Genomic DNA, 18,844 nt, shown 5'->3' with positions numbered 1-18,844 from the left:
ACATTATGTCATCTCTGAGGGGACAAGAGAAAAGACATTTAACCCCTAAGGGACGCATGACGTACCGGTACGGCATGTTTCCCGAGTCCTTAAGGACCCATGATGTACCGGTACGTCATGTGTTGTTCCGATCACCGCCGCCCGGTGGGCGGTCGGAACATAGTGCCTGCTCAAATCATTGAGCAGGCACCACGGCTAATACGCCTTATTTCACCTTAAGGACCAGGTTTTCCACCCCAAAAATTAAAAGTTTCAAGTAAAAATAAACAAAAACGTCATTTTCCGCAAATAAAAAGGTAAAAAAAAAAAATGAGAGTATACATATTAGGTATCGCCGCGTTCGTATCGACCGCCTCTATAAACATATCACATGACCTAACCCATCAGATGAACACCGTAAAAAATAAAAACTGTGCTAAATAAATCATTTTTTGTCACCTTACATCACAAAAAGTACACTAGCTAGCGATCAAAAAGGAGTTTGCCGACCAAAATAGTACCAATGAGCCCCTGAGACAATAGCCCAAAAAATTTAAAAAACTATGGCTCAGAATATGGAGACACTAACACATGATTTTTTTTGTTTTAAAAAAGCTGTTATTGTGTAAAACTTACATAAATAAAAAGTATACATATTTGGTATCGCCACGTTCGTATCGACCAGCTCTATAAAAATATCACATGACCTAACCCCTCAGATGAACACCGTAAAAATAAAAACTGTGCTAAATAAACCATTTTTTGTCACCTTACATCACAAAAAATGTAAATAGCAAGCGATCAAAAAGTCATATGCACCCCAAAATAGTGGCAGTCATCTCATCCCGCAAAAAATGAGACCCTACCCAAGATAAATCGCCCAAAAACTGAAAAAACTATGGCTCTCAGAATATGGAGACACTAAAAACATGATTTTTTTTTTGCTTCAAAAATGAAATCATTGTGTAAAACTTACATAAAAAAAAAAAAAGTATACATATTAGGTATTGCCGCATCTGTGACAACCTGGTCTATATATCACATGATCTAACCTGTCAGATGAATGTTGTAAATGACAAAAAATAAAAATGGCGCCAAAACAGCTATTTCTTGTTATCTTGCCTCACAAAAAGTGTAATATAGAGCAACCAAAAATCATATGTACCCTAAACTAGTACCAACAATACTGCCACCCTACCCCGTAGTTTCTATAATGGGGTCACTTTTTTTTTTGAGTTTCTACTCTAGGGGTGCATCAGGGGGGACTTCAAATGGGACATGGTGTCAAAAAAAACCAGTCCAGCAAAATCTGCCTTCCAAAAACCGTATGGCATTCCTTTCCTTCTGCGCCCTGCCGTGTGCCCGTACAGCTGTTTACGACCACATATGTGGTGTTTCTGTAAACTACAGAATCAGGGCCATAAATATTGTGTTTGGTTTGGCTGTTAATCCTTGCTTTGTAACTGGAAAAAAATTATTAAAATGGAAAATCTGCCAAAAAAGTGAAATTTGCAAATTGTATCTCTATTTTCCATTAATTCTTGTGGAACACCTAAAGGGTTAACAAAGGTTGTAAAATCAGTTTTGAATACCTTGAGGGGTGTAGTTTATAGAATGGGGTCATTTTTGGGTGGTTTCTATTATGTAAGCCTCGCAAAGTGACTTCAGACCTGAACTGGTACCTAAAAATTGGGTTTTTGAAAATTTCTGAAAAATTTCAAGATTTGCTTCTAAACTTCTAAGCCTTGTAACATTCCCAAAAAATAAAATATCATTCCCAAAATGATCCAAACATGAAGTAGACATATGGGGAATGTAAAGTAATAACTATTTTTGGAGGTATTACTATGTATTATAGAAGTAGAGAAATTGAAACTTGGAAATTTGCAAATTTTTCAAAATTTTTGGTAAATTTGGTATTTTTTTATGCAAAAAAATTTACTTTTTTGACCCAATTTTAGCAGGGTCATGAAGTACAATATGTGACGAAAAAACAATCTCAGAATGGCCTGGATAAGTCAAAGTGTTTTAAAGTTATCAGCACTTAAAGGGACACTGGTCAGATTTTCAAAAACTGGCCAGGTCCTTAAGGTGATATAGGGCTGAGTCCTTAACCCCTTAAGGACACTGCCTTATTTCACCTTAAGGACGAGGCCATTTTTTGCAAATCTGACCAGTGTTACTTTAAGTGCTGATAACTTTAAAACGCTTTGACTTATCCAGGCCATTCTGAGATTGTTTTTTCGTCACATATTGTACTTCATGACACTGGTAAAATGAAGTAAAAAAAAATAAAAATTATTCATAAAAAAAAAAAAACAAATGTAGCAAAAATTTGTAAAAAATTGCAAATTTCCAAGTTTCAATTTCTCTACTTCTGTAATAAATAGTAATACCTCCAAAAATAATTACTTTACATTCCCCATATGTCTACTTCATGTTTGAATTATTTTGGGAATGATATTTTATTTTTTGGGGATGTTACAAGGCTTAGAAGTTTAGAAGCAAATCTTGAAATTTTTCAGAAATTTTCAAAAACCCAATTTTTAGGGACCAGTTCAGGTCTGAAGTCACTTTGCGAGGCTTACATAATATAAACCACCGAAAAATGAGCCCATTCTATAAACTACACCCCTCAAGGTATTAAAAACTGCTTTTACAAACTTTGTTAACCCTTTAGGTGTTCCAAAGAATTAATGGAAAATAGAGATACAATTTCAAAATTTCACTTTTTTGGCAGATTTTCCATTTTAATATTTTTTTTTCAGTTACAAAACAAGGGTTAACAGCCAAACCAAACTCAATATTTATAGCTCCGATTCTGTAGTTTACAGAAACACCCCATATGTGGTCGTAAACCGCTGTACGGGCACACGGCAGGGCGCAGAAGGAAAGGAATGCCATATGGTTTTTGGAAGGCAGATTTTGCTGGACAGTTTTCTGGTTTTTTTTTACACCATGTCCCATTTGAAGCCCCCCTGATGCACCCCTAGAGTAGAAACTCAAAAAAAGTGACCCCATTTTAGAAACTACGGGATAGGGTGGCAGTATTGTTGGTACAAGTTTAGGGTACATATGATTTTTGGTTGCTCTATATTACACTTTTTGTGAAACAAGGTACCAAGAAATAGATGTTTTGGCACCGTTTTTATTTTTTGTTATTTACAACATTCATCTGACAGGTTAGATCATGTGGTATTTTTATAGACCAGGTTGTCACGGACGCGGCGATACCTAATATGTATACTTTTTTTTTTATTTATGTAAGTTTTACACAATGATTTAATTTTTTAAGCAAAAAAAAAAAAAAAAACATGTTTTAGTGTTTCCATAGTCTGAGAGCCATAATTTTTTCAGTTTTTGGGCGATTACCTTGGGTAGGGTATGATTTTTGCGGGATGAGATGACTGTTTTATTGGCACTATTTTGGGGTGCGGGTGACTTTTTGATCGCTTGCTATTACACTTTTTGTGATGTAAGGTGACAAAAACAAGATTTTTGTATAACTTACCAGTAAAATCTCTTTCTCGCTCTTCCTTGGGGGACACAGGAAACCTTGGGTATAGCTCATCTCCATAGGAGGCGTGACACTAAGTGAAAGACTGTTAAGCCCCTCCTCCAGCAGCTATACCCTCAGCCTGGAGAGAGAGACTTCCAGTTATGTGCCCAAGTAGTTAAAACAAAGGCAAGGATCAACCAAAATAACACCAAGTCAAAACACCCGTCAGGGCAACCAAAACAATGGGTGGGTGCTGTGTCCCCCAAGGAAGAGCGAGAAAGAGATTTTACTGGTAAGTTATACAAAAATCTCGTTTTCTCGCCCAATTCCTTGGGGGACACAGGAAACCTTGGGACGTTCAAAAGCAGTCCAAAAAGAGGGAGGGACCACAACCCAAGATGAATTAAAGCACCATAGGCATTAAGGCACCGCCGCCTGCAAGACCAGGCGGCCCAAAGCAGCATCCGCCGATGCATAAGTGTTCACCCTGTAGAACTTGGTGAAGGTGTGCAAAGAAGACCAGGTGGCCACCTTACACAATTGTTCAGCCGAAGCTCGATTTCGCTGAGCCCAGGAAGCCCCGACCGCTCTGGTAGAATGAGCGGTAACACCAAAGGGCGGCTCCCTGCCCTTAGCACGGTAAGCCTCAGCAATAGCCATCTTGATGAAGCGGGCAATAACCACTTTAGATGCCGCCAGCCCCCTGCGCGGACCCTCCGGAACCACAAATAGAGAATCCGAGCGCCGAAAGGGTCTAGTTACATCCAAGTAGATCCTCAGAGCCCTAACAACATCCAGACGGTGAAGATCCCGTTCCCGAGGATGAGAAGGGGACGGGCACAGAGAAGGAAGGACAATATCTTCATTTAGGTGAAAAGCGGACACCACCTTCGGAAGGAAATCCGGAACCGGGCGGAGAACCACCTTGTCCTGGTGAAAAACCAAGAGGGGTTCTACGCAAGAAAGTGCCGCCAATTCAGATACACGCCGAAGAGACGTGATGGCAACGAGGAAAAAAACTTTGCAAGACAACAAGCGAAGGGAAACCCTACGCAGAGGCTCGAAAGGAGAAGATTGGAGAGCCGTCAGCACAACATTAAGATCCCAAGATGGAACGGAAGCGCGATACGGGGAGCATAGTGAGCAACCCCCTGAAGAAAAGTCTTAACTGGACCGAGCGGAGCCAGAGGGCGCTGGAAGAGGATCGAAAGCACTGAGATCTGACCCTTTAGGGTACTGAGACCCAAACCCAAGTCCAGACCAGACTGCAAGGAGGATAAAATCGTGAGGAGAGAAAACCGAAGGGGATGAACAACTAAGGTCTCGCAGAAGTTCAAATAGGCCCGCCAGGTTCGGTAATAAATCCTGGACGATGCCGGTTTACGCGCACGAATCATGGTACGGACCACGTCAGCAGAAAACCCCCGCCGCGTCAGGACTGCGGTTTCAATAGCCACGCCGCTAAACGTAGCGACCCTAAATGCTGGTGGAAGATCGGCCCTTGAGAGAGGAGGTCTTCTCTTAGAGGCAGAGGCAAGGGAGCGTCTGCCAGGAGCAGCATAAGGTCGGCGTACCAAGGACGACGAGGCCAATCCGGGGCTATTAGGATCGCAGGCGTGCCTTCCGCCGCGATCTTCCGAAGGACTCGTGGAAGAAGAGGCAGGGGCGGAAAAACGTAGAGGAGAGAACTCCGTCCAGGGAAGGACGAGCGCATCCGCGCCATAAGCGTCCGGATCCTTGGCTCTGGCCATGAAGGTGGGAAGCTTGTGGTTGAATCTGGAGGCCATGAGATCCACGTCCGGATGACCCCAACGGAGGCAAAGAGACTCGAAGACGTCGGGGTGCAGAGACCACTCGCCCGGGTCGATCGTCGTCCGGCTGAGGAAATCTGCCGCCCAATTGTCCACCCCCGGGATGTAAATGGCCGAAAGGGCTGGAACGTGAACTTCCGCCCAGCGAAGGATTAGAGACACCTCCCTCATCGCCGCCGCACTGCGAGTGCCCCCCTGATGATTTATGTATGCCACAGCCGTGGCATTGTCCGATTGGACACGAACAGGGTGACCCTGAAGCAGCGAAGTCCAATGCCGGAGTGAGAGGAGAACCGCCCTCAGTTCCAGAACGTTGATCGGCAGTTTGGACTCCGATGGAGACCAAGTGCCTTGTACGGACCGAGGAGGAAACACCCCCCCAACCCCGCAGACTGGCATCGGTGGTAATCACCAACCAAGTTATCAGCAGAAAGGACTTCCCCTGGAGAGGGGTCCGCAACCACCAGAGGAGAGAGGAGCGAACCTGGGAGGGAAGGGGAAAATGCCGATCCAGACTCTCCTGGGACTTGTCCCAGGCTGACAGAATGGCAGTCTGAAAGGTGCGGGAGTGGTACTGCGCGTAGGGGATTGCCTCGAAACAGGACACCATCTGTCCCAAGACCCGCATGCTGAACCGGAAGGAAGGATGACGGTGGGTCAGAAGGCTCCGAACCGACCGATGAAGGAGCTGGCGCTTTTCTGACGGAAGCCGAACCTCCGCTGCATCTGTATCCAGCAGCATCCCCAGAAAGATCAGTTGCCTGGATGGAACAAGAGAGGATTTGGGCAGATTGATAATCCAACCGAACCGGCGTAAGGTTTGTAGCGAGAGGTCCACACTGGCGGATGTCAGTGACAGAGAGGGTGCCTTGATAAGGAGATCGTCCAAATATGGAAGAAGAAAAACTCCCCTGGAACGAAGTAAGGCGAGGACAGGGGCAAGGACCTTTGTGAAAACGCGAGGGGCCGTCGCCAGCCCGAAGGGGAGAGCAACGAACTGGTAGTGGTCGGACCCCACTGCAAAGCGCAGAAAGCACTGATGACACCGAGCGATCGGAATATGAAGGTAGGCGTCCTGGATGTCGATAGAGGCCAGGAACTCCCCTTTTTCCAGAGAGGCCACCACCGACCTGAGAGACTCCATCCGGAATCGCTGAAGACGAAGGAAACTGTTTAACCGTTTTAGATCCAGAATGGGTCGAACCGAGCCTTCTTTTTTGGGGACCACAAAAAGGTTCGAATAGAACCCCTTGAATCTTTCTTCCATAGGAACCGGAGCGATGACCCCTTTGTCCAGAAGGGTGCGAGTGGCAGTAAAGAAATCGGCCGCCCCTTGGGGATCCCGGGTAACCCGGGAGCGAAAGAACCGAACTGGGGGAAGGGACGCAAACTCGAGTTTGTACCCGGAAGACACAACCTCGAGAGCCCAGGCGTCGGAGACGTGAGCCTGCCAGAAGTCCCTGAACAGGAGGAGACGTCCCCCCACCCGGGTGGGTGGGGGCGCACCTTCAGGTAGTGTTCTGCTTGGTCGCGGGAGGGCGAGCAGGCTGTGACTTGCACCAGGAAGGCTGGGTCCGAAAAAAAGGTTTTTTACGTCTGTCTTGGACAGGGTTAGGGGATGGACCAGAAGAGGTACGAGGTGCGGGAGCCCTGCGGGAAGACCTGAAGCGAGAAAAGGTGGGACGGCCTCGAGTGGTGCTCCTAGTCTTAGATTGGGGAAGATGCGTACTCTTCCCCCTTGTGGCTTCGGAGATGATTTCATCCAAGCGGGTCCCGAACAATCGAGAACCAGTGAAGGGAAGGCCAGTAAGAGACCGCTTTGACGTGGAGTCCGCCGTCCAAACCTTTAACCAAAGTTCCCTCCTAGCCGAAACGGCCAGGGCAGACGAACGGGCTATGAGAGCCCCCGCATCAAGGGATGCCTCACAGACGAATTTGCCGGCTTGAACGATAAGTTGGGCTAGAGCACGGAGGTCCTGAATAGGGACGTCGGATTCAAGCTCCTGGTCCAGCTAAGACGCCCACTCTGAAACCGCTTTTCCAGCCCAAGCGGAAGCAAAGACCGGCCTGAGGGCGGAACCGGAGGCTGCAAAGATACCTTTGGTAATGGCCTCTATACGGCGATCCTCAGTGGATTGTAAGGACGAGCCATCAGCAACAGGAATAGCCGTGCTTTTGGCCAAACGGGCCACAGGGGGGGGTCGACTTTAGGTGGTGACGCCCAGTTTGTAATGCAATCCGCCGGGAATGGATAACAGATATCCAACTTCTTAGGCGGGGTAAAACGGGCATCAGGACGGGCCCAGGCCTTGGAAACCACCGACGAAAAGTCAGCGTGGAGGGAAAAAACCGCAGACGCCTGTTTTTGGCGAAAAAAGGAAACACTGTTTTTTTTCAGCATTAGGAGGATCTTCGTGAATCTTAAAGGTATCACGAATATTGTTAATAAGATGGCCCACGGCAGAGGCCAGTTTTGAAGGCAAGGCCGAGTCCATATCACAATCTGAATCAACTAGTTCCCCTTCAGAGGGCATATCCTGTATTGAGGAAGGGCTGCATAGCCACCTCACCATTCGACGTTTTCACCCTCTGTCCATCCAGCAGGGACGCCCCTTCAGCCACTGGCACCGAAGTGGCAGGAAGCTGGAGAGGGGCTTGCAGGCGGGCGACCCTTGTGCTGGCGGGATACAGGGGAGCTGGGCTGCCCTGGTCCTCCTTTTCTTCTGTGGGGGAGGCAGCAGTGCGGATAGCCGGCACTGGCGCAGCTCAACCCCGGGAAAACAGAGAGGTCTATTGCGACTCTGTTGTCCCTGTTGAAAAAAAGGAAAAAATTGAAAATAATAAAAAAAGAGAAAAAATAAAATCTTTAGCAAAGACAGCTCTGCAGTGCAGAGAGTGTCTTGCCTCCTTGACACTAAGCAAAAAACTGGAAGTCTCTCTCTCCAGGCTGAGGGTATAGCTGCTGGAGGAGGGGCTTAACAGTCTTTCACTTAGTGTCACGCCTCCTATGGAGATGAGCTATACCCAAGGTTTCCTGTGTCCCCCAAGGAATTGGGCGAGAAATATGGTTTATTTAGCACAATTTTTATTTTAAATTTTTTACGGTGTTCATCTGAGGGGTTAGGTCATGTGATATTTTTAGAGCCGGTTGATACGGACGCGGCGATACCTAATATGTATACTTTTTTTTTTATTTATGCAAGTTTTACACAATAATAGCTTTTTTCAAACAAAAAAAATGATGTTTTAGTGTCTCCATATTCTGAGCCATAGTTTTTTTATTTTTTGGGCGATTATCTCAGGTAGGGGCTAATTTTTTGCGGGATGAGGTGACGGTTAGATTGGTACTATTTTGGTGGGCAAACGCCTTTTTGATCGCTTGCTGTTGTACTTTTTGTTATGTAAGGTGACAAAAAAATGGTTTATTTAGCAGTTTTTATTTTTTACGGTGTTCATCTGAGGGGTTAGGTCATGTGATATGTTTATAGAGCCGGTCAGTACGGACGCGGCGATACCAAATATGTATACTTTTTTTACCAATTTTTTTTTACTTTATTTGGGGAAAATTACGTTTTTGTTTATTTTTACTTGAAACGTAACTTTTTGGGGGGAAAACTATTTTTTCAACTTTTTTTTCACAAAATTTTTTGTCCCACTTTGGGACTTGAACTTTTGGGGGTCTAATCCTTTACAATGCATTCTAATACTTCTGTATTGGAATGCATTGGCTGTATGAGTAATACTGTGTGTATTACTCATACAGCTTCCGGGCCTGTGAGATCCAGGGGGCTGGATCTCAAAGGCTCGTCACCGGAAGGCAGTGTGATGCCTTCCTTAGACATCGCGCTGCCTTACATGCCATCGGGTCCCCCCCCCACAGTCGCATGGGGACCCGATGGCACTGTCCACCGCCGCAATAGGTAAAAGCCGTAAACCGCAGCTCTGAATTGACCTGTGGTTTGCGGCGATCGCCGACATGGGGGGGGGGTCATTTAGCCGAGGTGCCCGCTCAATGAAGAGGTTAAGGGGTCAAAGAGTAACTAAACCTTTGTATTAAATTTTAATAGGATATCCCTAACAAATCTTTTTCTAATATACTTGATTAACTAATTTTGTATTTTTATTATACTTTTTCCTCCCTAAAGCGCACCATTCCCTGTGCGCTTAAAACACAGTTCTCTGTACAACGCTGACAGCTCAGAGGTGTATGGAGTACTGGCTATGAAAATGAATGGGGTCACAGCAGCAGTGCGAGAAGGGCAGGAGCGCATTTTATTGCTGCTCCTACCCCCCCAGATGTTTACTAACTGAGCTGAGCGGGCTCCTGCTTGCTCCGCTAAGCTATGAGAACTGCATGTCAGCTGTTAGCTTAGCAAAGGAGAAGCCCGCTCCACTCAGCCACCCATGTGCTATGCAAGGAGTTAGTAAACCTCCGGGGGGCACAGGCAGGAGCAGCAATTTGTGCTCCTGCCCATACTCCTTGATTATACAGACCCGTTCAAAAATTTCACAGTCTGTACTCCATACACCGCTGAGCTATCAGTGTACAGAGAACAGTTTTAGGTAGGAAAAAGTATAATAAAAATACAAAATTAATAAAGAATATTACAAAAAGTTTTATTAGGGAATTAGGGACATCAAATTAAAATTTAATACAAACGTTTACTCTTTAACATATGACAATTATTTTGAATTTTATACTTTGCTATTCACTAATTCTATAAAAATATTGGACAACCTTTTCATATAGCTCTCGCTAGGCGTTTAAATATCTTTTATGTCTGATAATTATTAGGGGCTTGTCACATCACGCTTTTGTCTCAAACTTAAGATACTTATGTTTTTTTTCAAAACCAAAAGGTGCAAATGCATAGTATACCATGCTTTTCCATCCTGCACAGCCCAACAAAAATGATGCACCCATTTAACATATACGTTGTGTGTATATCTTAAATGTGGGACAAAAACGTAATGCGAACACAGCCCTATTCCTGCAGGAACACAATACTGAAACTGATGTTTACTTCCTAGGGTGATTTCACATGCAGCATTCATAGGAAAAATGCAGCTTTTTTCCCTCCAAAAAAGCTGCACACAAATGTTAGATGTAAGTCGACAGGGGGGAAAAGCACTACATTTATTTTGTGGTGGTGTTCTTGGGCCAAATGCTTGCCAAATATACATGAAATTAATGTTTCTTAAAATTAGAAAAAGCTGTGTGTGAAGGGAGCCTTACCTGTTTTCACCCATCTGTATATTTTGCTTCTATTTGACTAATCATGCGCTGAGAACATAAAACAAGGTAGAATATTTTTTTTAAAAATTACCTTGTTCTGGGACGCTGATCATCAGAGTCACTGTCACTGACTTCCTCACTAACTCCAGATGCCCCACTTGCAGACTCGTCACTGCTCACTAGAAAAAGTGTCATGGAATGCGGATTAGTAATTAAAATTTTAAATACTGTTATCGCAGAATAGCTGCTAAAGTTTATTAAATAAATACACTGCTGCCTGCTTATAAAACTACATCTCACATTCATATGTTGACTGCTACTGTTCAGAAGTGAAGAAAACCTGCAGTAGTGGGAATAAATCTTGCTTTTACAAAATATAGTAAATAGCAGCTCTGACCATAAAACACATTTTGATAAGGATGCAGTTCCTGACAACTGGTGATGGTTACAGCTCACCTCCTTCCCCTCCCTGCACAATGACCCCTACACAGAGCACGCTTAAAACACTCTCCCATAAACATAATTTCCAGACTACAAGTTCCGATGGTCCAAGTAGCTGCTGTAAAGCATCTCTGAACTGCTGCTTACTAGGGATGAGCGAATAGACTTTGGATGAAACATCAGAGGTCGATCCGCATGAAACTTCGTTCCAATACTGTATAATGCAGGAGCTCCGTACAGTATTAGAATGTATAGGCTCCAATGAGCCAAAGTTATTGCTTCGCGAAGTCTCACGAGACTTCAGGTAATAACTTCATAAATGAATTTGTACTGTAAAAAAAAAAAATCCCAAACTCTGGTTCGATTTCCAAGGAAATGTTTTTTTACAGTAGAAATTTATGAAGTTATTACCCAAAGTCTCGTGAGACTTTGCGAAGTAATGACTTCGGCTCATCAGTCTATACATTCTAATACTGTACGGAGCGCTCGCTCTTTAATGTATTCAAACTAAGTTTCATGCGAATCGACTTCGGATGTTTCATCCGAAGTCGATTCGCTCATCCCTACTGCTTACCATTGAAGAGCTGAAGCTCAGGCAACATCTCCACATCCCATAATTATGTACGTAAAATAACAAAATTTACAACCAGAAAATAAAAACATATTTGGGTATCTGGTTTTAATTAGTGACATTACAGTAAAAGAGGAGCCATCAGGTCTTCCAACAAGTTTTTTTTCTCCATTAAAGGGGTTGTCTCACCTCCACTGCAAGTGGCTGTGTGTGCACACTCCCGAGGCTGCCAGTGTATCAGAACCACTAGCAGCTTTGGCTGAGTGGGTGCTGTACAGATCATGACAACCAATGATAAATGGCACCAGGAATGTTGGCTTTTTCTCATGTTGTAAGCAAGCACTGCCACCGCTGCTGCATTGCCACCAGTGGTGGTGACTCCAACCCCTAGAGACGAGCAGTGTATAAGGCTACTTTCACACTTGCGTTCGGGGTTCCGCTTGTGAGTTCCGTTTGAAGGCTCTCACAAGCGGCCCCGAACGGATCCGTACAGCCCCAATGCATTCTGAGTGGATGCATCAGTTTGGCACCATTTGGCCTCCGTTCCGCTCAGCAGGCGGACACCCGAATGCAGCTTGCAGTGTTTTCGTGTCCGCCTGGCCGTGCGGAGCCAAACGGATCCGTTCAGACTTACAATGCAAGTCAATGGGGACGGATCCGTTTGACGTTGACACATTATGGTGCAATTGCAAACGGATCCGTCCCCCATTGACTTTCTATGTAAAGTCAGGAGTCCCTATTAATATACCATCAGATCGGTGTTTTCTCCAATCCGATGGTATATTTTAACTTGAAGCGTCCCCATCACCAAGGGAACGCCTCTATGTGTTAGAATATACCATCGGATTTGAGTTAGATCGTGAAACTCAGATCCGACAGTATATTCTAACACAGAGGCGTTCCCATGGTGATGGGGACGCTTCAAGTTAGAATATACTAAAAAGAACTATGTACATGACTGCCCCCTGCAGACCCTCCCCTGTATTTAACTCATTGGTGGCCAGTGTGGCCATCCCCCCTCCCTCCCCTGTATTTAACTCATTGGTGGCCAATTTGAATATCGTGCAAAGTGATTTATTTCAGTAATGCAAATTAAAAGGTGAAACTAACATATGAGATAGACTCATTACATGCAAAGCCAGATATTTCAAGCCCTTGTTATAATTTGGATGATTATGTCTTATAGCTTATGAAACCCCAAAGTCACAATCGCAGGTACCCTTTGCTCAGGGGGTATGGATTAATTAGCTGACTAGAGTGTGACACTTTGAGCCTAGAATATTGAACCTTTAAACAAAATTCTAATTTTTAAGTTGCATTAATGCAATGCCTTTTAATTTGCATTACTGAAATAAATGGACTTTTGCACGATATTCTAATTTTTTGAGTTTCACCTGTATTAGCAAGTTACTCATGTCAACTTTACACACATAATAAATTCAACTTTAAAAAACTATTCTGGATAAAGTTTGTGACTATGTTGTGCCATACCTCTCATTCCTACTAGAAATGTATGAATACACAACTGAGTGTTACCATTCTCACTGTTAACACCCAGCTGCCAATTTATTCATACATTTCTAGGAGGAATAACAGAAAGACAGAAGAAAATGAGATTTTTGTATAACTTACCAGTAAAATCTCTTTCTCGCTCTTCCTTGGGGGACACAGGAAACCTTGGGTATAGCTCAACTCCCTAGGAGGCGTGACACTAAGTGAAAACTGTTAAGCCCCTCATCCACAGCTATACTCTCAGCCTGGAGAGAAAGACTGCCAGTTGCGTGTCCAAGTAGTGAGAAAGGCAATTTCCAAAAAGAGGAACCAACAAGCCAACTACCCAACAGGGTATACCAAGTCCAGAAACAGTGTAGAAAAAACAATGAAAGGGTGGGTGCTGTGTCCCCCAAGGAAGAGCGAGAAAGATTTTACTGGTAAGTTATACAAATATCTAGTTTTCTCGTCCATATTCATTGGGGGACACAGGAGACCTTGGGACGTTCGAGAGCAGTCCAAGAAAGGGGGGGGACCACAGCTCCAAGGCGAAGCACCCGAAGGCAAGAGGGAACAGCCGCCTGCTAAACCAGGCGGCCCCAGCGGCATCCGCCGAAGCCCAAGTAAGCACCCTGTAGAACATGGTAAGACGTGCAAAGAAGACCGGTGGCCGCCTTGCAAAAATGCATGGCCGAAGCCCAAATGCCTCCGGACCAGGAGGCACCTACCGCTCTGGTGGAATAAACTGTGACACCAAAAGGCAGATCCCTGCCCTCTGTGCGGTAACCTCAGTAATAGCCACTCTGATGAAGCGGAGGAAAACCACCCAGGGAGCCATCAAACGTTGCGCGGACCTCCTGGAAACACGAGACCGAATGTCGACAAGAGTCGGAGATCTCCAAGTAAAACGGCAAGGCCCAAACAACCTCCAATCGGTGAAGCGTTCGTTCCCGGGGACGGGAAGGGGAGGACGAAAGCCTCATCGAGAAGGCAGATACCACCTGCAGAAGGAAGGGACGGGATGGAGAACAGCCCTGTCCTGAAGAAAGGACAGAAGGCACGGAACACGAAGGGCCACCAATCAGGCACCCGCCAGATACGATGGCAACAGAAACACAACTGTACAGGACAGAAGGAGTAGTGAGAACCTCTGTAACTGCTCCAAGGGAAAGATTGGAGCGCTGAGAGATCAGTATGTAGTTCCCAGGGCGGTAGCAGGAAACGGTACAGAGGAACCAAGGAGCCACTCCGAGGAAGGTGGTCATGACAGGCCCAGGAGGGCCCGGAAACACTGGAAGGGGAAGGACAGCGCCGACACTTGACACTTCAAGTAACAGAGTCCCAGTCCCAGGTCCATGCCGGACTAGAGAATGACAGAACCAAGGGGAGAGAAAGCAGAGTGGGGGAAAGCCCCACTTCCCCCAAAACCCCAGGCAAGAACCCTAAGTCCGACAACCGATCCTGGACGAAGCACGGTCGGGAGCGAACACTAGCGTGCTCGCAGGAATCGCCTGGCAAGCGGGAGAGAACCCAATGTGATCAGGCGCAGACCAGTAACACGGCAGTAACAATGGTCGGCAAAATCGGTCCTGTCGGCCCCCGAGCAACATCTTCCCGTATCCACCCAGAGTGGGGGAGCACCACAGGAAGTAGTTCTACAGTCCTGGTGTGGGAGATCCAAGGACAATGTTGACCGAAGGGTAGTCCTCCCAAGTTACAGAGAAGGTAAGTCCACAGCAGTACCATTGCCCAAAATGGAAACGCAATCTGCACCCAGTGGGAGGACAGAACGCGCTAGACCCGGTAAATAGGCACACAGCTAGTACCGCCAGTGAGAACGAGGGAGATAGTATGAGACCACAAGTAACACCGGAACCATCCAAGTGAATAACCATGCTCTGCCCCTAGGGAGGGTGGGGGGGGCAATGACGGAACAGCCTCTGAGGCCTGGCCGGGACAGAAGCCACATCGGAGTGACAAACCCCAAGCGGGAGCCAAAACAGAGCCGGCGAGGAAAGGCAGTCGATAGAGGCCGGCATAACACCCTCCAACCGAAAAGAAGAGTGGACAACAGGGAAGCCATAGGACAGCTCAAAAGCAGAATCCCCGCTACTCTGTGAGACGCCCTGCTCACCGCCTCGCAAAAGGCGAATACACTGAAGAACCCAAAGTGGAGGTCCACGGGACCTGGATAATCGAGCATCCCAGAGAAGTTGGATGACCTACCCGAGAAGAGCGGTCCGAACCCCGTAGCAGATCAGACTCAAGTGCAGAGGGCGCCAATAGGAAGGACTCATACCACACTGCATCCGAGAGGAGGAAATGGTAGCAGGCGAGGGAACCGCAGTCCCGCCAGAGCCAACGTAGAAGTCAAGTGGCACTGCAGACAGCACTCTCGACCCTGTGACCGCTTGCGTAGGGAAGCAATGTCGCGGGAGGACGAATGGGTACGCATCTAGGAACCACGAACACTCCCCAGGTGGAAGGGCCAATGAACATGATGTGTGCCGTCACAACGGGACCACAATATACAATCTAAACCAGAGAATGAGTCCCACCCAGCACGGTGCAGACGCGAGCCAGCAGAGCCCGCCTACTTACATAAAAGGTATATATATATATATATATATATATATATATATATATATCTCTCTCTCTCTATCTCTTTGAATACATTGGGCATTCATTTGTTGTTTGATGCTGTCCACCTTAGGCTCATGCAGGTGGACAGAATGATCTCTTCAGAGAAGAGTGCAAGGCTTGCGACAAGCATCCTCACCCCCAGAGAAAAAGTATGTCGTAAGAGGAAGGCAGGCATACGTACTAGCAGCCCCGTAGGCAGTGAGAAGGCCAACCCACCTACGGGAGGAGAAGGCATACACGGCCCAAACAACGCACAGAGCGCACAAGAACGACCGCTCACTGCAAAAACAGTCACTCAGCAAAGAGGGCCAGCCACAGTGTCCCAAGTATCTACGGAAGTGCAACGTGAAAGGGAGTTATGCACAAGACTAGCACAGGCATGCGATAGAACACAAGCAGTCCGCCCAGAAAGGGGGGGGAAATGTACCTGGCAAACACTGCAGATGGCAAGAGTGCAAAGGCCAGCCCCAAAAGGGGGGGGGGGGGGGTGGCAGACCAAGACCAGTACCTACTTCAGAGAAGTAGGACATACCAATTTCGCCCAGAAGGGGGCCATGCACATGGCCGCACGGTATCTAGCAGGAACGCAGGATGTCCACCTAGTGAAACGGGGGCATGCACAGGGTTATCCTAGCATGAAATGATCCACCCAACACTGAATTTCGTGAGAATGCAACTACTCCGCCAATGAAAGGGGAACGTCCGGCACAGCATATACAAGGACAGCCATGAATCTTGTGAGCGTGCAAAATTCCGCCCATGGAATGAGGGGAGGTCATGCACAAGGCCAGCACCGTTTCCAATGGGAGTGCAAACAGTGCACCCATGTTAGAGGGCCATGCTCATGGCCAGCAACGTATTCGGTTAGAGTGCAATGTGACCACCCAGAAAGGGGGGTCATGCACATGGCCAGCATCGCATCCCGGGAGAGTGCGAGCACCCTGCCATGGATGGGGGTCATGCACATGGCCAGTAACGTACTGGTGAGAGAACAAACACAGTCAGTGAGAGTGTATGTATGTCGCCTGAGGAGAGGAGGCATGCCCATGCCGGCAGCAAATCCAGCGAGAGTGCGGTACACCGCCCACGGAAGGGGGTCATGCACGTGGCCAGCAACCTGCCGCGAGAGAGCAACCCCAGCCAGTGAGAGTGTATGTATGCCGCCTGAGGGAAGGAGGCATGCACAAGGCAGGCAGCGAAACCAATGGGAGTGCAGCTTATGGAAGGGGGTCATGCACATGGCCGGCAGTGAATCCAGTGGGAGTGCAGTGTTCCGCTTATGGAAAGGGGACGTGCACATGGCCAGCACCGTGAGAGTGTGGTATTCCGCCTATGGAAGGGTTCATACACATGGCCGACAGCGAACCCAGTGAGAGTGCAGCGTACCGCCTATAGAAGGGGGTAACGCACATGGCCGGCAGAGAATCCAGTGAGTGCCGCGTTCCCCTGAGGAAGGGGGTCGTGCACATGGCCAGCACTGTATCCGGTGAGAGTACAGTTATTTCGCCCCAGAAGGGGGTCATTCACCCGTCCGGCATTAAATCCAGTGGGAGTGCAGCGTTCCGCCTATGGCAGGGGGTCGTGCACATGGTCAGCACCGTATCCGGTGAATGTAGGAGTGCAGTATTCCACTTTGGAGGGGGGTCATGCACATGGCCAGCACCATAACTGGAGAGGTGACGTTCTGCCTATAGAAAGGGCGGAAGAGGGGCGCATACACTTGGCCAGCGCCGTATCCCCGGAGATGGCAAGGGTCCGCCTAGAAGGGGAAACATGCACCTGGCCAGCACCGCAGCCGGAGAGCGCGACATGCCGCCTATGGAAGGGGGGCATAGCATGCGGCCAGCACTACTGTATCAGGCTGCAGCGTCCTGCGCAGCCTTTCCATTATTTATTTACTCCGCCATGGAAGCCCCTCAGGCAGGAAAGGGTCCAGCCATACAGGCCCATTAGGAAGCCCAGATCATAGAGGGTGTCCTCTAGATGGGAACTGGCCCTTAGATGGCCGGTACCCAACAGGTTAACAAAGATCAGGCCTAAGGGGCGGCGCTGCGATCCCCTGGGGGCGGGGGGACCTCCTGGCGAGAAGAATTTGCGCAGCGAGAAGTTCCCGCCCCCTCCAACTGAGGCCGGAATTTTGAGGCCTAGTAGGCCGCGAAGCCGGGGCCTAGTAGGCCGCGAAGCCGGGGCCTAGTAGGCCGCGAAGCCGGGGCCTAGTAGGCCGCGAAGCCGGGGCCTAGTAGGCCGCGAAGCCGGGGCCTAGTAGGCCGCGAAGCCGGGGCCTAGTAGGCCGCGAAGCCGGGGCCTAGTAGGCCGCGAAGCCGGGGCCTAGTAGGCCGCGAAGCCGGGGCCTAGTAGGCCGCGAAGCCGGGGCCTAGTAGGCCGCGAAGCCGGGGCCTAGTAGGCCGCGAAGCCGGGGCCTAGTAGGCCGCGAAGCCGGGGCCTAGTAGGCCGCGAAGCCGGGGCCTAGTAGGCCGCGAAGCCGGGGCCTAGTAGGCCGCGAAGCCGGGGCCTAGTAGGCCGCGAAGCCGGGGCCTAGTAGGCCGCGAAGCCGGGGCCTAGTAGGCCGCGAAGCCGGGGCCTAGATTTTTGCCGCGCCCGGCCGACCGCATGTACACCTCGCGGGCCGCAGAGACAGAGGGCCGCAGAGACAGAGGGCCGGGGAAGTAGGGCCGGATTGCGGCCGAGTAGGCCGAAGCCTGGGTCAAAATTTTTGCGCCCACCGAAAGCATCAACAGTCGGCCGGGGCCTGTTGGAGCATCGCGCTCAGTACATGCAGGCCGCGAGGGGCTTGCACCCAGCAGCATCTGGAGAGAGCCCCTGGCCCTAGCGCACCGGTAAGGATGGGGGGGGGGGGGGGGGCCCTGGCACTGAATCTGCGAACGGTAAGGGGGAGGGGGACCCTGGAATCGGGTGCCTTGAAGGTAGAGAAGGGACGCCGGCATAACCCTTGTGTCAAGGGCACAGGACGCTGGAAGAGGACTTGGCGTGCGGGCGACCCTTGCGCTGGCGGGATGCAGGGGAGCTCGGCTGCCCTGGTCCACCTTGCCTTCTGTGGGGGAGGCAGCAGTGCGGGAGACCGGCACTGGCACAGCTCAACCCCGGGAGAAACAGAGGTCTAGTGCATCTCTGTTGTCCCTGATGGTCTGAAAGAAAAAGAAAAAGAAAAAGTA

General features: G+C 48.3%; 1 protein-coding gene across 2 annotated transcripts in view; it reads right to left on the bottom strand.

Moving 5' to 3' along the window:
* Nucleotides 1-18,844, bottom strand: part of ATRX (ATRX chromatin remodeler) — a 255,917-nt gene that overhangs the window by 129,847 nt on the left and 107,226 nt on the right. For both annotated transcript variants that reach the window (XM_040405241.1, XM_040405242.1), the window contains exon 13: nt 10,617-10,704. In XM_040405241.1, the coding sequence (XP_040261175.1) occupies nt 10,617-10,704 (88 nt within the window). The remainder of the gene's footprint in view (nt 1-10,616; nt 10,705-18,844) is intronic.

This window comes from Bufo bufo, chromosome 8 (genome assembly GCF_905171765.1).
Source record: "Bufo bufo chromosome 8, aBufBuf1.1, whole genome shotgun sequence".
Classification (NCBI taxonomy): Eukaryota; Metazoa; Chordata; class Amphibia; order Anura; family Bufonidae; genus Bufo; species Bufo bufo.
Note: the sequence above shows the minus strand (reverse complement) of the source record. Positions and strands in the feature narration are given on the sequence as shown.